The sequence below is a fragment of the Podarcis raffonei genome, chromosome 8 (assembly GCF_027172205.1).
Source record: "Podarcis raffonei isolate rPodRaf1 chromosome 8, rPodRaf1.pri, whole genome shotgun sequence".
Taxonomy (NCBI): domain Eukaryota; kingdom Metazoa; phylum Chordata; class Lepidosauria; order Squamata; family Lacertidae; genus Podarcis; species Podarcis raffonei.
Window position 1 is genome coordinate 89002952 of NC_070609.1, and position 24092 is coordinate 89027043.

A 24092-nucleotide genomic window follows, 5' to 3' on the forward strand; every position below is an offset into this window, starting at 1 on the left:
ATCACAGAACCCAAACATGTTCGGACCTCTGTCTTTCTCAGTGGTCTCTGTACTCTGGACACAAAAACTGTTTGGTGTACAAGTACATATTGTGTGTGTGTGTACATACACATGCACACACACGTGTAAATGGAGGTGCTCCCCCAAGCATATGCCACCTGTGCCCCAGAATCCTTTGCACTGCAGTGCGGTTTCACAGCAGAGAACGGTAGTTCTTGGGCCAGCTTGTGGCATGGCAGGGGGATCCTGGAAAGCACAAACCTCCTGAAAAGTGCTCTCTAGTGTGAGAGGCTTGGGAGGCATTGCCTAGTGCCAGCTGCTTCCCTGGGCCAGTCCCCGGAAGTGTGGTTTTTCTGCTTTTGGAGCTCAGGCTATGAGCCTCCCCCCTCCGCCTGCTGGGAGATGCCAAGGATTCCCTGCAGCTTCTCTTCCTCCTTCCCGCTGGCCTGTTTTGTGTCATAGGTTTCTGCCGCTTCTCTTGCTGCTGCAGCTGCATTCCATTCCAGTGGCAGATGCTGGGATACCAAGCGCCCGGTGGGGCTGCGAGGGAAGCTGGATTGGCTGCCTGGGTCAAATGCTTCCTTATTAGGCTGTCCACTGCCTGTCAGGGTTTGGGGCTTTCAAGTGCAAGTGTTGTCTTTTCGCCCAAAAGCTCCCAGGGTTTCTATGAAGGACCCCCTTCTTGCTCAGTGGGCGGTGGCTTCCTTCTTCGCTTGAGCACAAGGCAGCCTAAAAGCCCTCCAGTTTCAGGACTGCAGTGGGCAAGGCATCCTGGAAAGTAGGTAGATCAGGGGTCAGCAACCTTTTTCAGCCGTGGACCAGTCCACTGTCCCTCAGACCATGTGGGGGGCCGGACTATATTTTGAAAAAAAATATGAACAAATTCCTGTGCCCCACAAATAACCCAGAGATGCATTTTAAATAAAAGCACACATTCAACTCATGTAAAAACACGCTGATTCCCGTATCGTCTGCGGGCCAGATTGAGAAGGCAATTGGGCCGCTTCTGGCCCCAGGGCCTTAGGTTGCCTACCCCTGAGGTAGATCTTCCCCCAGAGGAAGGACTGTAGCTCAGTGGTTGGGTATCTGCTTTGTATGTAGAAGTTGAATGTAGAAGCCACATGGAGCAATGGACTGACTTGGTGCAAATCTGTAGCTTGGAGGTTTTTTTGCCCCGAGTGAAGCCTCCACAGGTGCACCATTGACGCTCCCAGCCTCTCTCTCTGTGTATGCAAATGGGGATGGGGGGTACCAAACTGAGTCTTTGACCCAGATGAAATAAAGCCTAGTTTTGCCCCTGCTTGGTATAAGGCAGCTTCTTGTGTGTTGCTATCACAGTGGTACCTCTGGTTGCGAACGGTGGCACCTTTAGGATATATGGTTTTATTTATACATATGTATAAGGGGTGACCGGAAAGGTCAGTAAATGGTCACAGAAATCGGACAGTGAGAAATATTCGAACATCCAATTGGCATCGGAAACCCACGGAATGCTCACAATTGTGGATGGAGATGAAGCTGTAACTCAAAAGACAGCGTATGAGTGGTTAAGCGTTTCCATGAAGGGCAGCAAACCTTTGAAGATGACCCTCTGTCTGGCAAACCATCCATGAGCAGAACAGCGGCAAATGTTGACAGAGTCCACAAGTTATTGATGCGGGATTGGCATTTGTCCGTCCAAATGATGGCGGAAGAATTGCATTTTCCACATGAAATCATTACTGAGGTTACTGAGTTGTCCCACCCTCCATATTTTCCCAATCTGGCCCCACTGGATTTCTTTCTTTTTCCAAAACTGAAATTTGTACTGAAAGGACACAGATTTCCCAACATTTCACACGTCCATGCTGCTGTGACAAGGAAACTGAAAGCAGTACGAAAAGAGGACTTCTCCAGAAGTTTCCAACAGTTCTACAAATGTTGTCAACGGTGCATTGTATCAGAGGGGGCCTACTCTCAAGGCCTGTAAGGTATGTATGCTTGAATATTTCTCACTGTCCGATTTCTGTGACCATTCACTGAACTTTCCTGTCACACCTTGTACAACCTGAGCATAAGGTGGAGGAGCTCACAGTATTAAGATCCCATTAGAACTTGCTTCTCAATTTGGATCCAGCCCAGAGCAAGCAGGTCTCTGGGCTCATCTTCTGCTTGCCCCATGCTTTCTAGACACTGGTGTGAGCAGTTTTGCATGTCCTGCAGCTTTCCCTGGGAAAACACACTCTTGACCACTGAAGGGGTTTTTCCATGGAAAACCCAATAGCCATTTGGTTTGATTCAGCAGTAAACTGTGGGTTTTCCTGGGGCAAGGCAGTGGGGCAAATGGAGGTGTGGCTGAGCCTGTACAGCTTCCTTCCTGTTCCCAGCTCAGCTCACCCATGCTACTCCTGGCTCTTGTTCTCCTACCCAGCAGCTAGGTGAGGGGGGGTGAAGGAAAGACCCTCCCTTAACCTGGAGGCCCCATCATTATTTTGGGATGCTAATGAAGACACTTAAGTAGCCAGGTAAGGTCAATGCCTTACAAAGAAATTTGTCTGACAAGTCCAGCAACCTCCTCTGTTAGATTCAAACCCTCACTGGGTACCAGACCACCAGAATGAGAAGGGACTCAGGACGTTTTCCAGATGGATCCCCCAAACCCACAACAATAATTAGAGAAGTCAGATAATTTCCAAGCTGTATGATAAGCCCATATGGAATTTAGAGGTATTTTATGATACCCATCCCCTCCATCAACTGAATGTGAGCATAACAGACGACTGCTGACCCACTCCTCTCCAACTGGCCTGGGGTTTTTAGTTGAGGTTGCTTTTTGATGTTCTGTTTGTTTTATTGGCATTAACAATAGCAGCCACAGCAGCAGCAACAACAAAAACACAATAAAATAATGTTTGTTAAACATGGCTCTGGGTCGGATCCAGTGTAAAGGTAAAGGGACCCCTGACCATTAGGTCCAGTCGTGGCCGACTCTGGGGTTGCAGCGCTCATCTCACTTTATTGGCCGAGGGAGCTGGCGTACAGCTTCCGGGTCATGTGGCCAGCATGACTAAGCCGTTTCTGGTGAACCAGAGCAGCGCATGAAAATGCCGTTTACCTTCCCACCGGAGCGGTACCTATTTATCTACTTGCACTTTGACGTGCTTTCGAACTGCTAGGTTGGCAGGAGCAGGGACCGAGCAACGGGAGCTCACCCCGTCGTGGGGATTCGAACCGCCGACCTTCTGATCGGCAAGTCCTAGGCTCTGTGGTTTAACCCACAGCACCACCCGCGTCCCCGTATCCAGTGTAGTGCTGTGCTAAAGTCATTTCGATTTATACTTGCTCCATGGGCGAAATATTTTGTGGAACATTGTTGCACGAGAGAATGCATAAGCAGGTTTCTGCATTGTTTGCCGCACCATAGATTGCACAATCTGTTGCATACTGTTGATCCCTCTGCCTGTTCCCAGGTCTCAAGGAGGCTTCCCTTTGCCACTGTGGGCTATCAGCATCTATCTGCAACTCTTGCCTCCCTCTTTTGCTGCTGCTGCTGCTGCCCACTCCTGGGAGGTTCTGCCTGGCTACTGTGTACATTTATTTTCCTTAAAAAGGCAGCAGGGAGTTTCTCAGCCTCTGGTTGGATCTTTTAAGGCAGACTTCGCCAACCTGGCCTCCTCAATATGTTTGGGGTTAAATTAAAGCAATAGCTTCACACAGTGCTTAATATAGCTCTTCATCGCCTGGCAATCTCTTTACTCACCTCACACCATGCTTATATTATGTTTACTCAGAAGTAAGTCCTGTTAGCAAAGATCCTCTGCAGCTTTAGTGAGAAGGATTCTCCTTAGTGTTTCTGCATCTAAGTAATAACTTCCTGCTCCATACAGGATTGCTCCTGTCAAATTTACATTGGCAGGGAGTACCACAGGCCCATTATAGGCTCAGGCACAACAAAGGCCAACCAAACCTCAGGGGCCTGGGGGACTACCAAAAGTTTGGCAAATCTTGTGCTACTGAATTAGTTGCTCCTCAGCTGCCCTGTTATGCTTATGGAGTCATCACACTGATTTGTTAAAGCATTTTAATTGTTTTATATATAATTGCTGTTTGTTTTTGTTTTTTAATTTTTTTACATGAGACATGGTTTTAACTGTTTTGAAGGGAAGATTGTGGCATTTGCTCTGAGGAGGCTAAGTTTATCACGTGATAAGATTTTCATAGAGTCACAGAATTGCGGAGTTGGAAGGTGCACAAGGGTCATCAAGGTCAACCCTTGCAATGCATGTATGTAAGTTATTGCTTCATATATGCTTTTGCTGCATTGCAAATTGCACTGAGTTGCCTCGTAGGAAGCGATTCATTAATGAAACAAATAATGTGACCAAGTTTGCTGATAATAGCAAATGGTTCAGCACAGTTAAAACAAAGAGAGGTTGTGAAATGCTCCAGGGACCTAGTGAGGGGGGCATCAAAGTGGAAAAGCACCCGTGACCCACCTTCGTGTATATGCTGAGCTGGGTCTCGGGGTTGTGACCGATAGCTTGAGGAACACATTGGTGCAATGTGGGGCTGCTTGGAAAAAGGCGAAGAGCATGCTGGAGAACAATTTGGGAAAGAAAGCTGCTGATATCGTAATGCCATTATATATACCTGGGGTGTGACTCCACTATTAACATCCACTTGGAAGGCTGAGTTCAATTCTGGTCCCTGCATCTCAAAAGCAGTACAGTGGTACCTCGGGTTACATATGTGTAATGGTTATAGGGGTTGCTCGTGCGTAAGTTACCGCCACTCTAGGTTAGGTTGCCTGGTTAAACCTTTTCTGTCTGGACAGCCCTTCACTTCGTGGCTGTTTCAGTCGCTAGCAGAATCCGTCAGTGGGCGTTTCTTGAACCTCTTCCAGCAAAGAAGTTCTTTGACGCCAAGTCGCCGCCTACTCTCCCTGCGCAGCAGTCTTCTGCGCAGGGTGGGTGTGGGCAGCGGAGGACCCGTGCTCTCCTCGCTGGTCTCCGGCGCGGAGTCCTGGAGCCCCCTCTCCGCTTCCCCCATCCGCCCTCCTTTATCCCTGGTGTTACGCTGATTTCCTTCCCCAGCCGATGAGCTGCCTCTCTCCCTGCTGGGCCCTTCTCCAGCATCGCTTTGGAGCCTTGCCTCCGCCTCTAGCTCCGATGGCAGTTCCCTGACAATATGCTTCAGGTTACATACGCTTCAGGTTACACACTCCGCTAACCCAGAAATAGTGCTTCAGGTTAAGAACTTTGCTTCAGGATAAGAACAGAAAACGGGCTCCGGCGGTGCGGCGGCAGCAGGAGGCCCCGTTAGCTAAAGTGGTGCTTCAGGTTAAGAACAGTTTCAGGTTAAGAACAGACCTCCGGAACGAATTAAGTACTTAACCTGAGGTACCACTGTATTCTAGACCTGGGAAAGGAGCAGAAAAGGGTAGCCAAAATGATCAAGGGGCCAGAGCAAATCTTGAGTGCCATCAGAGTGGCACTGCCAGTCAGCTATAGAGAATCCTGTACTAGCTGCCCAAGAGGCATTCAGTGCCTTTCCTTGACACTTCCCTTTCTGCACAAAGCCTGATCTTAGGGGGAAGTTGGTTGCAAGGCCTTCCAGTCAACTTCAGTTATGCAACCTGAATTGCATGGTGCGTGACTGAATCCTCCTGGAAAATAGTGATAGTCTGGAAGGGCCCTGCAACTAGTCAAGAGGGGCATCTACCTTGCTGCTGCTGAAACAGCTTCCTGGGCTTTCTCCCTGTCCCCAGGCCCATCTAAAATAATAATAATAATAATAATAATAATAATAATAATAATAATAATAATAATAATGTATTGATACCCCACCCGTCTGGCTGGGTTTCTCCAGCCACTCTGGGCGGCTCCCAACAGAATATTAAAAACACGATAAAACATTAAAACATTAAAAACTTCCCTAAACAGGGCTGCCTTCAGATGTCTTCTAAAAGTCAGGTAGTTGTTTATTTCCTTGACCTCTGTTGGGAGAGCGTTCCACTGGGCGGGTGCCACTGCCAAGAAGGCCCTCTGCCTTGAATACTCTGTGTTGCTTGGAGTCAGGGAACCAGGTGGAGGACCACCTTTTCCACCATGAGCTTCTGGGGCGCTTGGGTAACCTTTGCAAGCTTTCCTCCAGGGACCCCCAGCATGTGAGGTAGGGGGCAACTGAGGAGTGAGCCTGCTTAGTGGTAGCACCACAGCTGTGAAACACCCCCCCCCCTCCGCAGGAGCAACATACTGTGTTCTTTTAGTGCCACACAAAATCCTTTTTATTTTTGATGGCAGTGTTTCCCATTGGTGGTCAGCGGACACCAGGAGGTCCGCATAACCCACCCAGGAGGTCCGTGGCATCACTCACATAACAAAAACAACCATTGTTGTTGTTGTTTAGTCGTTTAGCCGTGCCCGACTCTTCATGACCCCATGGACCAGAGCACGCCAGGCACTTCTGTCTTCCACTGCCTCCCGCAGTTTGGTCAAACTCATGCTGGTAGATTCGAGAACACTGTCCAACCATCTCGGCCTCTGTCGCCCCCTTCTCCTTGTGCCCTCCATCTTTCCCAACATCAGGGTCTTTTCCACGGAGTCTTCTCTTCTCATGAGGTGGCCAAAGGATTGGAGCCTCAGCTTCACGATCTGTTTTCCTTAAGAATGGATAAGTTTGATCTTCTTGCAGTCCATGGGCCTCTCAAGAGTCTCCTCCAAAACAACCATAGAGATATCAAAATGTCCAAAAGAACATTCAAAAGTCTGTGCCTTGGCTTTTGAAAAACAGGTGTCTGCAGCACTAAGCTATTTGGGAGCCACTGCTCCAAGACCTTTTACCCTCCGTGGTTTCTGTCTACAGTTCTGGTTGCCTCACCTCAGGGTATTTTGAAGTGCATCCAAGATGATCAAGGGGAGGGAGCGACTCACATATGATGAGAGGTTGCAGCATTTAGGACTTTTTAGTTTAAAAAAATGGTGAGTAAGAGGCGACATGAAATAAGTTTATAAAATCATGCATGGCATGGAGAAAGCGGATAAAGAAAAGTTTTTATCCTTCAACCAGAACACAAGAACTCCTCAACATCCACTGAAGCTGAATGTTTGAAAAATTAATGGCAGATGAAAGAAAGTCCTTCTTCACACAGTACATGGTTAAACTATGGGACTCACTGTTACAGGAATCAGTCATGGCCACCAACTTGGATGGCTTTTAGAAAATGATTAGATGATTCCATAGAGCAATGGGTTATCATAGTTACAGTGGCTCTGTTCGGCCTCCACGGCTGGAGGCAACAATGCTTCTGAATAGCAGCTGCTAGAAGCTACAGGACAGGACCGGGCTGTCATGCTCAAATCCTGCTTGCAGGTTTCCCACAGCATCAGTTTGGCCACTGTGAGAGCAGGATGCTGGATTAGATGGGCCATGGGCCTGATCCAGTGGTCAACCAGATGCCTGTGGGAGCCCCACAAGTGGAACCTACGCACAAGAGCACTCTCCTCTCTTGCAGTTTCAGCAACTAGTATTCAGAAACATAACTGCTTCCGATCATGGAGGCAGAGCAGAGCAATCACAGCCAATCGCCATCAAAAGCCCTCTGCTCTATGAATCTGTCTAATCCAGGGATAGGCAAACTAAGGCCCGGGGGCTGGATGCGGCCCAATCGCCTCCTCAATCCGGCCCGCGGACGGTCCGGGAATCAGTGTGTTTTTACATGAGCAGAAGGTGTCCTTTTATTTAAAATGCATCCCTGGGTTATCTGTGGGGCACAGGAATTCGTTTCTCCCCCCCCAAAAAAATATAGTCTGGCCCCCCACATGGTCTGAGGGACAGTGGACTGGCCCACGGCTGGACAAGGTTGCTGACCCCTGGTCTTTTAAAGCCATCTAGGCTGGTGGCCTGTGGGAGCGAGTTCCATAGTTCAAGTGTGCGCTGCGTGAAGAGTCAGACCTTCCAGACAGTGCTGGATTTAGGGCAGTGTGGACACACACACCCTGGCTCAACAACAACAACAACTTACATTTGCATGGGTACCTATTGAGAAGATCCATAAAAAGCAACAGTGGAAATATGCCAAATTTTTTCTTTGCTTAGGGTGCCATATTATGAGCCTGTCCCCTCCTGTCTCAGTGCATTGGGCCCTTGATAATGAAGAGGAAGGGCGTGCATTTGGGTTTCCTGCTTGTGGAACCAGAATGTCTTGGTCTGACTCTGGCCATTCTTGGTAACTTTCTCACCTCTGTCCCTGGACCGGCTGCCACTTCCTCTCCCAGTGCAGCTTATAAGGACTTGCCCCTCACTTGTTTACTGAAGTGTAGCATAAAAGGAGTCAGTTCACAAATGAGGCGTTGCTTCCCAACTTTTTTCCTGCATACATTTTTCTGAAGATAATAATTCACCGGGCTCTGTTCTACCATCAGCCCAAGGTCAATATAATGAAATAAAACACCTTATATGGCTAACATACTATCCATTGGCCTTTTTAGGGTCTTGGCTTGGAGAAGATCCGCCTCTGAGGTTTTATAGTCTCACTGGTATTTATACCAAAGGCATCGTCAGAACAGAGTCCCCGAGGAAAGGAGTTTTCCTGTACACTTGGTGAGTAGCTGCAGAAAGATTCTGCCTGCATGAACCCTCTTCTTGGAAACTGCCTTCTTCAGGGGCAAGGCAGGAGTTGTGCATGGCAAGGGAGACTTGGGAACCACGTTGCTGGCTGGCCAGGTTTGGAATGCACCTGAACATTGCTCCCTGTGTGTGCCTCTTGGAGAAGTGAGTGGCCTAAGCTCTGCCGCTTCATTGAAGGTTTCTGCCGGTTTTTGTGGCTGTCTTTGTGCAAGTGTTAGCGGCTGTGGCTTGCCTCTCTCCCTGGCACACTTTGGAGGCAGAGGGAAAGACCGGGACTTCTTGGGTTTATGGTCCAATACGCAAATCAGGGTGTCAAATTGTTGCTGTTTTTTAAAAGCGCAACCTGGTGTTTTGGATACCATTTGTGGAGAAAGCCAGAGGTTTTTGACTACTATTCATGTGGATGCTAAGTAATTTGAGATTATCTGTCACATGTTATTGATTGCCTAGGGCTAACCCCTCCCCCCACCCAGTTATTGATTCCATACAGCTGCTTTATTTTCAATACTTGCTGAAATTAGTATTAGCTGTGACTGTTTCATCTTTCTTTATATGATAAAAGCAGCCTGGTGTGCCTGAATCTGAAGGAAATATGTGGGGAGGGGCCTTTTTTCCCTTTGGAAGCCAGGGGTTGGAGAGATTATTTCCATTTTTGGGAAAAGCTTGTGAGAAACCTCGTGTTTCTGTTTACTCTCGCCCAGAGTCCTGGCGTGGGATGCCAGGCTTGCTCTCTGATTCATGCCTGCAGCTTGCGGAAAATTTAGAAAAATTCCAGAGGACACAGAACAAGGCTTGCGTGTTAGAAAAGGAAAATATAAGTATGTGATACAATTGCATCCTCCAGGGAAGGAAATCTGAAGTAAAGTGATCCAAAATTTCTGGTGTGTGAAAACTCTTGTGTAGAAACCCAGCATGAAAGTAACTGCACTCTGCACCTGCTCTGTGACACCTCCCTCTGGTAAAATCCTGGAATTAGGAAAAGAATCAGAGTCTGAGGGTTGGTGAGCCCAGGTCCAGTTAAGTCATGTTCCTTGGGGGCCCACTTTTATTTAGTATTTATTTTATTTAGTATTTATTATTTTATTAATTCGACTTATATACTGCCCTTCATCAAAAGATCCCAGGATGGTGTACAACATTAAGAACACACTTTAAGACAGCCACTGTGGTGGAGTAGCTGGAGTGGCCTGACTTGGACCTGGGAGACCTTGGGTCAGTCTCTTACTCTTAGCCTGAACTACCTCACAAGGTTGTTGTGAGGATAAATGAGGGGTGTGGGAACACTTTGAGCTCCTTAGAGGAAAGGTGGGATATAAATGCAAGAAATACATTAATTAACTAAATAAGACGAGACTCTCACCACCTGCTCTGCAGATGCGCTAAGATATATTGTCACTTCAATCTTTGATTCTTTGGAAATGGTATTATTTACATAAAAACCTCAAGCTTTAAACCTGAGTGGCATTTGAACCAGATGATGTGTTGAAGCTGAATCAGTGGAACAAGCCGTGGCAACAGCAGGGAAGTCGAGGCAGCTGTCTTCTGGTCACGATGGCACCTTAGGCAAGGGATGAGACGGGAAGGGCAGGGTGTCAGATGTGGAGGAGCTGGCTGGAAGAGGGGAATTCCTTGCTGGATCGGGCCAAGCAAGGCTCATCTAGTACAACCATCAGTTCGCAAGAGGGGCCCCTCACTGGGAAGCAGCGCAGGCAGGCATGCAGTTGTTGGCCTGGCTTTCCCCTGTTGATTTCAGCATCCGGCATTCAGTGGCTTCTTTCAGCTGGAACTCACTGGAACTGGGTTCCAGCACCTCTCAGGTGCATGACATTGTCGCTATAAGAGAACAAGGGAGGCATTCATGGTGAGTTCTGGCACCTTTTTTCTAGAAAAATAGCACTGGGGATACTGCCTCTGCACAGAGTCTCCACATATGTATTGTGGGTAATGGCCAACCCCTAGCCTCCATGAATTTATCCTTTCCATTTTTATAAGCGAGAGTGGATGCTTCAATCATTTCAGCTGCTTCCTGCAGCTTGCAATTGTTTTCCCGGCTTTTGTGAATGGAAATCAACGGAGGGTCCTATTTGTATCAGAGTCACCTGTCCAGAGACCAGCTAAATCATGAGCTCAGCTTCATGACACATGGGGCTTACTTGCCATGATTCTCCTGCTCACACTAGTATTGCTAAGGGGTTTTCTGTCTGGCCTTCTGTGTCTCTGCAGTTTGCTCCAGTGGATGGGTTGCATCCCTTGATGTTTTCGGTTGGTGCCTTGAAACGGAATTGGAGGACAGCCCCAAAGTTGCTAAAGCAGACTTGCTCAGCCTTGGTCCCTCCAGATGTTCTGCACTACAACATCAGCCCTTGTATACTATGATGGGAATTGTAGTCCAAAGCATATGGCGGACGCCAGGTTGGGTCAAGGGGACAAATTCTTTCTGATCACAATAGGTCCATTAAAAACCGTTAGCTGTTTTATGCCAGCAAAACTATCATGGCTCCCCTCAAAGAATCCTGAGAATGGCATTTTGGTGTACATCCTGGTGATAGATTCAGGTAGGTTGGTCTGATGCAGTCTATGTGTGTGTGTGTGTGTGTGTTGTCCAGTAGCACTTTAGAGACCAGCTAAGTTTGTTATTGGTATAACTTTTCGTGTGCATGCACACTTCTTCAGATACGAAGAAGTTCTTATCTGAAGACGTGTGCATGCACACAAAAGCTTATACAGTACCAAGAACAAACTTAGTTGGTCTCTAAGGTGCTACTGGACAATATATATATATATATATATACACATACATACATACATATACATATATATATATATATATATATATATATATATATATATATATCTCGGTGATAATTCTGCTAGCCATCCACCCTCACAGAAGTACAGGCCCCAGAGCAGGTTCCTTGCAGAAACGAAATGACAGTCAAACTAAATCTGCGCTGCCAACATGCTTTATGGGGTATCCTCTCACAGCTGGATTCACTGGCTGACTTCAAGTCAGTTCTTTGGTCAGTCTCTGTGTTTAATGCTTGCAACATAATTGAATCCCCTTCTGCCTGTCCTTCATTCAGGGCTGCCTGAGCCAAAACACAAGATTCCAACTCTACAACTATAGCATTCTATGATTAGTGCAAATTTATCCAATAAACATATTTTTGTATGCAGTTTGACTTATATATGCAGCAACATCCCCCAATAAGATGCATTTTTGTATGTCATTTTCAATAATACATTAATTTTTATGTGCACTTTCACTTAGTATATGCATTTTTGTAAGCACTGGTTGGCAAACTGCACCACAACATTCAGATGAGCATGAATTCTGAAGGGTGATTCTGTCTTTTGCTTCGCATATTGTTTTGAAAAGAGCAGATTTGATAGCTTCAGCTTTAATTGAAATACTTTATTGTCACTTGTACAAATTGTATACAGTGAGATTACAAGTAAATCTTGGATCGAATTCCCCCTCCTCCTCTACCTCAGAAAGAAAATGTGTAAAAAGCATGTGTGTTCTCCCCAGATATGCAGTGACTGCCCACTATAATAGCAACTCCCACTCAACGCTGGTGAGAGGAGATCAGGCTAGCTTGGAGGGCAAAGTGCACACACATCTCCGTCCTCAAACCCCTCATTGCCACTCCCTGTAGCATCTGCTGCCTGATGCCTTTGCCTAATGATGCCTCTTGCTTTCACCAGCAAAGACCCCTCCTGCACAGTCCCTACATGTCCTTCTTGATCTTCCCTCTTCCAGGTCTCCTGTGTCCCAGCACCACCGTCAGTCGAAGCCATGTGTGAAGAGGAGACAACCGCCCTTGTTTGTGACAATGGCTCTGGGCTGTGCAAGGCTGGGTTCGCCGGTGACGATGCCCCCCGTGCCGTTTTCCCATCCATTGTGGGTCGCCCACGTCACCAGGTTTGTGCACAGAGTTCCCTTTGGGTGCTTCTAATCAGGGTTTTTTTTCAGCTGGAACTCAGGGCACATCTCAGATGGACGCCATTGCTATTACAAGAGAACAGGGGAGGCATTCATGGTGGCTTCCGGCACCTCTTTTTCTAGAAAAATAGCACTGCTCAGAGCTGGGACTCTGTTAGACTGGTAAAGAAAAAGCAATTTATATGCGTTGTATGTGCAATATAACATTGTGCCACCAAATGGCAATGTGGAATCCCGTTTTTCTCTACCTGTTTAAATTTTCAGCGCTTTAAACTGAAACACTTCTTTGATGTGTCTAGATCCAGCCTTGGACTATGGACTCAGCTATACAGCTGCAAATAAAACATTTTAAGTGTGTTTTAAATGTAATATACAAAGTGGCATTAGATGGCAATAGTGAGCCTTATGGAAAATTCAATGTATTTTTAAAAAGGCATTTTCAGAACGGTTTTTATATGTGTGTAGATTCCCCTTATAACTCCCATCAGCCTCAGCCAGCATGTACAAAACATCTGGAGGGCACCAGCTTGGCAAAGGCAGATGCATGGCATATACATGGGATAAAATTTATTATTACCCAAAGTATAAGTATACAAATGAATTATCCAAAGAAACACAAGATGAAGATCTATAAATCTTAAATCAAAAAGAAAAGGAGCACTACAGTTTATTAGGAACCATCAATAGAATACATATTCAAAGGTCATAGTAGGAAGTAATTGTACAACTAAATGCGTTTGGATGTAAGAAATTGGTAGTTTCATAGACCAGTAATTCTCATGTAAGATACTGTAGGACCCCATATTTCATCAGCTAAATGCACCTTGAGATTTGCTGAAAGCGTGGCAGCTTTTTCACTTTTAGAGTATCCCAGAGCTTTGCAAAGTCTCTCTCCTGCCCCACTTTAAAGAACTGGTAGAGTAAATTTACCAATATTTGGAAAATACCAGGGTAGTAGAATCATGGGAGCTCAGAGCCTGCCACATCAGAAATTCAGCAGGGAAAAGATTCCAGCAAATTATTTGATTGAATAAGATAGAAGAGGATCTGTTTTGAATGTTTTGGTCACAAGCAACTGTTTGTGGGCAAAGGACTCTGACAGGTTAAGGTTTCCCATGTGCAGTGCTTTCTTTCTGGGGGTGCTCAAGGGTATGCAGTACTGACACCTTTCCCCCTGTTAAAAGAGTAGCACTTGCTGGAACAACAACAGGGTGAGTACCAGCACCTTATAAATAAATAAAAAAGCACTCCCCATGTGAGAATCCTTGGAAATGGCTCAGTCTGTGGCTGAACTGGCCATGGCAAGTTCCTTTGACTCTTAGTTTTCACAGCTATTCATGTGACTGCATTAATGCCATGCAGGAAGTGACCAGGTGCTTGCCAAATGAGAACATTCCCATGTCTGTAGGGAGGAAGAGTAATTGATGTTCAAGATCTGGTCCTTGTCATTCTATCAGTGAGGCTGAAATAGTCCATATTCTGGGAAATGAGACTTGTGAAGGCCAACATAATGGTTCCCATTTAGCAGGGTGGAATGAAGAGTGCTGTGAGGCAGAATGCCAAAACTTACCGTACCTTGAGCATGTGATCAAGTTGAGATTTGAACTGAGGATTCCTTGGTGCATCACACTCCTACCCAATATAAAATTTCACCTTCTTATTATTTATTTGCTTATTCATTGAAAAACGTATTTTCCAGTCTGTCCTCATATGGTTCTAAGTGGGTTGGAGAAGGGCGAATTCTAAATGGTTTGCAGAAGGGAGAAGTTATGTTGGTAGCAGATGAGGAGTGGGTGTTGGATTATGCAGAGTTTGTTTCCCTTTCTTTGAATACTGGTACCTCATGCCTGGGGAAGGATGAAGAGGGGAGTTTATGACGTTCCTCTTCTTGGTTCCTAGGGTGTGATGGTGGGGATGGGCCAGAAAGACAGCTACGTTGGGGACGAAGCCCAGAGCAAGAGGGGGATCCTGACCCTCAAGTACCCCATTGAGCACGGCATTATCACCAACTGGGACGATATGGAAAAGGTGACAAGCTCTCCTCTTCGTTAACTTTTTAATTCAGATTTTGAATGGGAGGTGTGTGTTTTTTATTAAAACAGAAAAACACAGACAATAGCCAGGAAATAAAATAACTTCTCAGAGTCTTGTATAATGTGTAAATCAGCAGAGCACCTACTAAACCTTCCTTCTCCAGCCTTGATGTTTCTGAGAGTTTGTAATAATATTGTATCATTTGATGTGATCAAACAAATAATTGGATAACATATGAATGGCAATTGATCAATTTCTTGCTAGATTCCGTGGCTTTCCAATTGCATTTTCAACCAATTCCAGAAGTATTGTAGGAATTGGAGGAATTTCATACATAACAGTGGCTAGAGAATAATCAGTCATTTAGCTGAGCCAATGTGATGGTCTGAAGACACGACACACCAAACTTAATGACGTGATGTTGGTCTGAGACTGCTCAGCACCTACTTCCATTTTATAAATAAAGCATTTTGCTGCTCTTACCCACCAAAAAAGCTTTAAAGTATTAGTGTGTATAGTCAGCATCCTCTGTACTTCTTTGGACCCTAGTGTATCTGATCTTAGCAGCTGGGGTGACCAGACTTTATGGCTTGGATCAGGCATAGGCAAACTCTGCCCTCCGGATATTTTCGGACTACAGTTCCCATCATCCCTGACCACTGGTCCTGTTAGCTAGGGATGATGGGAGTTGTAGTCCCGAAACATCTGGAGGGCCGAGTTTGCCTTTGCCTGGCTTGGATCCGAAGATCCATGTAAGGAGAGCAATTCTCCAGGCCCTTGCCCCAGGTCCATGTGATACTGCACAATCTGATCTGTATTCAGGTTGCTAGGCTTTATGATAGAATTAGTGCCATCCAGTCATGACAGATTCACAGTTATGGAACATATGTGTTTGGGCATTATGGAGGAATGACAGTGGCACTGGTCTGAGGAATGACTGCGTTTCCTGAGCAACCCCCCATAGAGGCAAATTGACCAGGTTGTTTTGCTTTAAGGGAAAGCGTGCCTGATAGCAGTAGCATACAAATAAAAAATGGCTTATCTGAGTCAGCAGCACCAGCTGGGCATGATAGGCAAGACCCAAAGATGGATGTAACATTATGGAGTCGTTTCAGAATCACTGGCCAACCTGAACGCTTGTGACGTGTTGAGAACGAAGTCAGGCGAGACAAAGCCCGGCACGTTGCAGGCAACTCTTGTTTGTCCACTTTGCCCAGATTTGGCACCATTCTTTCTACAATGAACTGCGAGTGGCTCCTGAAGAACACCCCACACTTCTGACAGAGGCACCCCTGAACCCTAAGGCAAACCGAGAAAAGATGACCCAGGTAAAACCTCTTCTCCTGCTCAGCTGGACAATGTACGATGAACATGTACCGCCATGATGCATCTGCTTCAAGTGGTGGATTTGGGAAGCCATTAAGGGAGGTGAGGCAGAGCTGGGGGGGGAGGATCCCTACACAAGCCCCATTGAGATGCCTTCTGCAGCTCCTTTCCATTTCAATAAGATTTGTGCAGGAGAGCAGAATGTGCTCTCAAGACCGAAGCCTCCTCTATCCAGCCCTGGAAGAGTGGCGTGCCATTCATTCTCTCTTTCCCCCTCCTAGATTATGTTTGAAACCTTTAACGTCCCTGCCATGTATGTCGCAATCCAAGCTGTGCTGTCCCTCTATGCATCTGGCCGCACCACCGGTGAGTGCTTAGCTTCAATTGCCGAGTCTTCAGAAGTCTGAATTCCATGCAAGTCCACACAAATCTGGGATGAAAGAGAGCCAGTGTGGTGTAGTGGTTAGAGTGTCGTCCTAGGACCTGCGAGACCAGGGTTCGAATCCTCACTCATTCAGGAAGCCCACTGGCACAATAGCAGAGGTAGCCTGGAGTTCATCCTGCTCCTGATGGTGTGCTGATGACCAAGCACTTTACAATACAGTGATATGGTTGGTTGACAGCTCATTAGATTCCCAGAGACAATGGAGTGGGCCTCCAGGGTTGAACTCAAACTGCTAGAGAATCACAGCGCCTGCTGTGGCTGCAGACTAATAACTTGTAACTGCTGCCTCCCATGTTTTTTGCTGTGTTAGCAGTACCAAAGTGACCTCCCATGGGGCGCAGGACTGAACAGTGTGTGTGGAGGTCCTGGGCTGCCCAGGCAAAGGGCAAAGGAAAGCAGCATAATATGTTTGGCACCACCTTGGCTGCTGGAGTTGCCAGAAGGAGGCGTACAAGGTGCCATCCAATTGTCTTAGAGACCCAACTCCAGATTTGTGTAGGGTTTAATCCATGGGTAGGCAAACTAAGGCCCAGGGACCGGATCTGGTCCAATCACCTTCTCAATCCGGCCCATGGACGGTCTGGGAATCAGTGTGTTTTTACATGAGTAGAATGTGTCCTTTTATTTAAAATGCATCCCTGGGTTATTTGTGGGGCATAGGAATTCGTTCATTTTTCTCTCCAAAATAGAGTCTGGCCCCCCACAAAGTCTGAGGGACAGTGGGAAAAGTTTGCTGACCCCTGGTTTAATTCTTAGCCTTTTCTTCTCCCTAAGATGTCCCGCAAGACAGCGGGTAATATTTCGACGTAAGAAGAGTGAAATGGGGGTTGGGGACCCACGGCATTTGTGTCACAGTCTTCCTTCCTCTTCCTCCTTAGGTATTGTTCTGGACTCCGGTGATGGCGTCACTCACAACGTGCCCATTTACGAAGGTTACGCCCTGCCTCACGCAATCATGCGTCTTGACCTGGCTGGTCGCGACCTTACAGACTACCTCATGAAGATCCTGACAGAACGGGGCTACTCTTTTGTCACCACTGGTAAGGGGGGGCTGGATCCTTAGAGCTGACGGCAGGGACCTAGATGGGGCTGCTCCAGCATGGCTTTTCTTCTTTATTTTACTTGTTTACTTTTTTTAGAAAAGCTCAGATAAGCACTTTTATATTGTCATGTGGTCCAGACATCTTAGCGCTGTCTCCTCGTTGCATTTTTGGGAGGGGGGAAATTGAAAGTAAATGGGGAGGAAAATAACACATTTTGTTAGATGGGATTGCCTTACCCCATCCATTAGAATCATAGAATTGTAGAGTAGGAAGGAACACAAGGTTCATCTAGTCCTAGAAATTATAATAGTACAATAAAATATAAAAGACACACACACACTGAGAGGAAATGGGTAGAGAGAGGTGTATTGAAAGAAAACTAACAATAACAATAACAATAACTAAGGTAGGGTATATAAGACAGAGGACACCAAAGAAGGAACAAAGGGGGAGGAGCAAAGAGAGGATGAAAGAAGAGAAAAGGGGAAAAGGGAAGGAAAGAAGAAAAAGAGGGAAAGGAAGTATGTGTGTGTGTGTGTGTGTGTGTGTGTGTGTGTGTGTGTGTAATGCAGAGGAGAGGTATTCAGAAGTCAGATAGTTGAATATAGGTAACAAGGGGAGATTATTATTATTATTATTATTATTATTATTATTATTATTATTATTTATACCCCGCCCATCTGGCTGGGTTTCCCCAGCCACTCTGGGTGGCTTCCAACTGAATATTAAAAACAATGCAGCATCAGACATTAAAAACTTCCCTAAACAGGGCCGCCTTCAGTTGTCCTTTAAAAGTAAAATAGTTGTTTATTGCCTTGACATATGCTGGGAGGGCGTTCCACAGAGCAGGTACCACTAGCGAGAAGGCCCTCTGCCTGGTTCCCTGTAACCTCACTTCTTCCAGCAAGAAGGCCCTTAGAGCTGGACCTCAGTGTCTGGGCTGGATGATGGGGGTGAAGATGCTCCTTCAGGTATACTGGGCCAAGGCCGTTTAGGGCTTTAAAGGTCAGCACCAACACTTTGAATTGTGCTCGGAAATGTACTGGGAGCCAATGAAGATCTTTCAGGACCGGTGTTATATGGTCTCGGCAGCCGCCCCCAGTCACCAGTCTAGCTGCCGCATTCTGGATTAATTGCAGTTTCCGAGTCACCTTCAAAGGTAGCACCACGTAGAGCGCATTGCAGTAGTCCAAGCAGGAGATAACCAGAGCATGCACCACTCTGGAGAGACACTCTACGGGCAGGTAGGGTCTCACCCTGCATACCAGATGGAGCTGGTAGACAGCTGCCCTGGACACAGAATTGACCTGCGCCTCCATAGACAGCTGTGAGTCCAAAATGACTCCCAGGCTGCGCACATGCTCCTTCGGTGGCACAGTTACCCCATTCAGGATCAGGGAGTCCTCTACACCAGCCCGCCCCCTGTCCCTCAAGAACAGTACTTCTGTCTTGTCAGGATTTAACCTCAATCCATTGTTATCTTCAACCCTTTCATTCCAATAGCTTACGAAAAGGACCCATCATTCTAGGAGCTAGTTCTCTTGTTGGCTTCTGACTTCTCTTCCTGAGTATTCCATTTGAACAGATGCTAATGTTTGTCATATTTTCTTTAGACATTCTTTCATTTGGTGGGGTGCAGCAGTCACTGCAGTCTTCCAATATTTAGATACAAATTCTGTCTCATTTCTGTTATGAAGATCAGCTTACATATTGCATGGTGCTTGTGTGGGTGTGTGGAAAAATATGATATACCCCCCCACATATGATATACTCCCCCCACATATGAGACGACTGTACATATGTGGGGGGGGTGTTTTCTTTTGGGTACGTGCATTGTGTGACTTGCTGTTCAACACCATGCCTAGCTTTGTTAACCTGGGGCAGCCTTCCCCAACCTGGTGCCCTCCAAATGTTTTGGACTACATAGCCCATCAGCCCGCGTCAGCATGGCCGCCTCTGGAGAGAACCTGGTTGGGGAAGGCTGACTTAGGGCATACCTTCACTGCAAATAGAAGGGAGTGCTAAGTCACTTTGAACTATTGTGGCCTCTTTCACTGTGCGGAGAGTTCGCTAGGAGTTGTCCTTGTGGGATTGTGCTGAGAATCTTGACAGAGGGCATTTCCCAAGTTTGGGTCTACTGGGAAAAGTAAATTAAAACAATTCAATTTGGTACGTCTTAGTTCATCTACCATCATATCATCATCTTCATTTATTAATTTATATACCATGCCTCTGTCTTTCACAGCTGAACGAGAAATTGTGCGTGACATCAAGGAGAAGCTGTGCTACGTCGCTCTGGATTTTGAGAATGAGATGGCAACAGCTGCTTCCTCCTCATCCCTGGAAAAGAGCTATGAGCTTCCTGATGGGCAAGTCATCACCATTGGCAATGAGCGATTCCGTTGCCCAGAAACTCTTTTCCAGCCTTCCTTTATAGGTGAGTCTGCATCTCTGGAGTCTGGGGTCAGAGAATCTGAAGTAATGCATGGGAGACAATATTTCCTTCTCTCTTGGGGCTCTTTTCTTTGATTATGACATTTCAACCTGAAAAATCATTTTTTTGGTATTAATATTTTATTGAAAAGGTTTCAATTATAAAGGAATAAAGTGATGCAAATAAAAATGAAATAAAAAGGCACAAAAATGTGTAGAAACAATATCCAAATATATACAATATACGAAAAATCCCTTAACCCATGTATTCTTGTATAAATTTGCTGTTATTATGCTAATATTTATGTAAATATTAATAGTCTACTACATTTTGTATAAATTCCTTCCAATTTTGTCATATTTATCCAAGCAGTCTACGTCTGTAAGCAGTCTGTTCATAAGTTGCAAGTGTTATCATATTGTCAATCCATTTATAAAAGGGGATTATATTGTTATTCCAGTTGATCAATATCAGTCTCTTGGCTATCATTAGAGCACATAGAATCTATTTTCAACCTCCAGATGTTTTGGGACTACAATTCCCATCATGCCTAGCTAAGAGGACCAGTGGTCCGGGATGATGGAAATTGTAGTCTCAAAACATCTGGAGGGCCGAGTTTGCCTATGCCTGTTCTATACAATAGGTATATAGTTCAGAATAATATAGTTCAGTCAATCATGAAAAGAAAATGGAGCCTTACTTCTTGCATTCAATTTATTCATCCGTTGCTTCTCCCTCCGAAGGGAATCCCAAAGCAACTAACAACACCATACAAAAAAGTACAATCATCTCAAAAGACAAAGCAATATTTTATTTGACAAAAATGCTAGAATAAACCTATAGATACATTTTGCATTCAGTACTTAAGAAAACAACAATTCATTCAACAATGAAAAATCCATAAACAATGGAAGAAAACTGCATATGAGAATGAATTCTTCCCATTCCTATTATATAATTTTACACTACAATAAAATTAAAAACCATGGCAATTTTAAAAATAAGATAGCATTTAAAGCCCAGTGAAACAGCAATAGCTCTTAAAGGCAAACCAATAGCAGTGGCTTTTGCCAGTTGACTACAAAGGTTCTGATGGGAGAGGATGCAAAGATGTTTGAAATATGCTCCCCAGAAAGGAACTTAATTCCAAAGTTTCATCAAAGCCAACCATAGTTCAGTGGTTGAGGCACTTGCTCTGCGTGCAGAGAAGAGAGCCAGCGTGGTGCTGCGGTTAGAGTGTTAGACTAGGACCTGGGAGAGAGCAGGGTTCGAATCCCCACTGGGCCCTAAAGCTCACCTTGGGCCAAGCACAGCCTCTCAGTCTAACCTACCTCACAGGGTTTGGTGGGGATAAAATGAGAAGGGAGAGAACCATGAACACCACTTTGAACTCCTTCGGAGAAAATGGTGGGCTATAAATGCAATAAAACAAATGAATAGCTCAGGTTGAGTCTTTGGTTTCTCCAGGTAGGGCTGGAAGTCTCCTCTGTCTGAAATCTTGGAGAACTGCTGGCAGTCAATATAGGCAATACACAGCTAGATGGAGCAGTAGTCTGACTCAGTGTGAAGGTTTCTTCCTATGTACCTCTCAGTTGGGTGGTGATCAGTGCTGAACTGCCAGAGGAAGTTCGTCTTCCTGAGTTCCCATCTGAACTGGGGACAAGCTACTGATTTTGGACCATTCCTCCTAGGCATGGAATCTGCTGGCATTCATGAGACAACCTACAATTCCATCATGAAGTGCGACATTGACATCCGCAAAGACCTCTATGCCAACAACGTCCTTTCTGGAGGCACCACCATGTACCCTGGAATCGCAGACAGAATGCAAAAGGAGATTACAGCCTTGGCTCCCAGCACAATGAAGATAAAGGCATGTCTGCCCTATTTTCTTCCAGGGTTTGAAATACTTTCCCTTAGCAGCTGCCCGGCCCCATCCCACCTACAACCTGGCAGGACAGCACATACTGATGGGAACAAAGATCCATGAGTGTGCTATGGGAGGGGATTACCCATGAGTTTTTGGGACTGCGCCCCTTCCAATCGTCAACCACAGGGAACTCTTTGCTGTTATGCTCTGATGGGTATTGTCCCACTGACATGCCTATGGAAATAATCCAAAATTTGATACTATCTGTAGTAGTTGGCATATATCTGATGATAGCTATGGGTCTTGACATTTCCTCAGATCAGAACTGACTTTTTTATTGTGCTTAGTCTCACACCTTACTTACTCGGTAGCCAAATGACCATCAAAAACGTCACTCATTAACCCTCTTCTACAAATGTTTTCACAGATCATTGCTCCTCCTGAGCGTAAATACTCTGTTTGGATTGGTGGTTCCATCCTGGCCTCTCTCTCCACCTTCCAGCAGATGTGGATCAGCAAACCAGAGTACGATGAGGCTGGTCCTTCAATTGTCCACCGGAAGTGCTTCTAGAGGCCAGAGCTAGATTCTTCTAGAGCATGGAGACTCCTTCCTCCTCCTCCTCCTTTTGCAATTCTTTCTAACTCTTCAATAAGCATTAAAACGTTTTTCAAACTCTGCCTGTAGCACTTTGTCCCCTGTTGTTGTTGTTGCTGCTGTTGTTACCTACCTTGCACCCTAAGGCTCAGGGCAGGTTACAACAATTTAAAATACCATTTTAAAACACAACAGTTTTAAAAAATCACAAAAAACAGCGTGGGTCCTGAAAATATACATTTTAGGTGTCAAAGGTGCTAGGATAAAAACATGTGTCTTCAGCATACAGTGGAAACTATATAGTGAAGGGCCAGGTGTACCTCTGTGGGGAAGGAATGCCACAACTTAGGGGCTGCCACAGTGAATGCCCTCTCCTGGCCTACCACTACCCCAAACTTCTGTGGGTTGTGGAACTACCAAGAGGGCCTCCTAGAGTCGCATGTACCACGTCTTGGGCATGTGAACACACTCACACAAATAAAAAGCATGTTATGTGCAACAATGGGGTGGTAAGCTCTGTTGTTGTTTGTTTAGTCGTTTAGTCGTGTCCGACTGTTCGTGACCCCCTGGACCAGAGCATGCCAGGCACTCCTGTCTTCCACTGCCTCCCGCAGTTTGGTCAAACTCATGCTGGTAGCTTCGAGAACACTGTCCAACCATCTCGTCCTCTGTCGTCCCCTTCGCCTTGTGCCCTCCAACTTTCCCAACATCAGGGTCTTTTCCAGGGAGTCTTCTCTTCTCATGAGGTGGCCAAAGTATTGGAGCCTCAGCTTCACGATCTGTCCTTCCAGTGACCACTCAGGGCTGATTTCTTTAAGAATGGATGCGTTGGATCTTCTTGCAGTCCATGGGACTCTCAAGAGTCTCCTCCAGCACCAGAATTCAAAAGCATCAATTATTCAGCGATCAGCCTTCTTGATGGTCCAGCTCTCACTTCCATACATCACTACTGGGAAAACCATGGCTTTAACTATACAGACCTTTGTTGGCAAGGTGATGTCTCTGCTTGCCAGAGCTCTACTCACACTCAAATTAATGGGCCTAAATTAGTTATGTCCATTGATTTCAGTAGGTTTACTATGAGCATTGCTTAGTTGGATACAAGCCATGTGGGAAACATTTCTACATATCTTAAAGCAGGGGTAGCCAATGTGGTGCCTCCCAGATGTTGTTGGACTGCAGCTGTTGCCATTTGCTGACCATTGGCCATGCTTGCTGGGACCAATGGCAACAGCAGCCCACAACATCTGGAGGGAACCGAGCTGGCTGCATCTTCTGCACTTCACCGGAAGCAAAACTGGAAAGGCCCCTTCACACATTTGTTGTGCCAAGGGGTCTTCTTCAGTGCAAGCACTGGCCTCACCCCAGGTGCTGCATGGCTTTCCTGGCCCTCTTTCAACCTGCACATGCTGAATGTGGCCATCTGCCTCAGGGAAGCCTACCTGTTTCCCCTGCTGCCTATGTCCAGGGTGTGGCCATTAGGGCGGAGCCTGGAGAAAGGGCAGCATCTGGAACATGGCCAGCAGCATGTTCCCCTGGCCCCTTGCTCTGGTGGAGACCCCTTTGCACAGTTGACACGTGAAGGGGGCTTAAAGTAAAGGTAAAGGGACCCCTGACCATTAGGTCCAGTCGTGACCAACTCTGGGGTTGCAGCGCTCATCTCGCTTTACTGGCCGAGGGAGCTGGCGTACAGCTTCCGGGTCATGTGGCCAGCATGACTAAGCCACTTCTGGCGAATCAGAGCAGTGCACGGAAACGCCGTTTACCTTCCCGCCGGAGCGGTACCTATTTA

The 24092-nt window shown here is 46.1% G+C and overlaps 1 protein-coding gene across 2 annotated transcripts; it reads left to right on the plus strand.

The window, feature by feature from the left end:
• The first annotated feature begins 8445 nt into the window (after positions 1-8445).
• On the plus strand, positions 8446-22381 carry ACTG2 (actin gamma 2, smooth muscle). 2 transcript variants are annotated; one of them, XM_053401459.1, is made up of 9 exons: positions 8446-8580; positions 12371-12532; positions 14453-14581; positions 15805-15915; positions 16195-16279; positions 17237-17398; positions 19647-19838; positions 21527-21708; positions 22133-22381. In XM_053401459.1, the coding sequence occupies exons 2-9, from the start codon at positions 12407-12409 to the stop codon at positions 22274-22276; spliced, it is 1131 nt and encodes a 376-aa protein (XP_053257434.1). In that variant the 5' UTR covers positions 8446-8580; positions 12371-12406; the 3' UTR covers positions 22277-22381. The 2 variants fall into 2 exon arrangements, with proteins under 2 accessions (XP_053257434.1, XP_053257435.1); XM_053401460.1 differs by lacking the exon at positions 8446-8580 and adding an exon at positions 8684-8703.
• The last annotated feature ends 1711 nt before the right edge of the window (positions 22382-24092 follow it).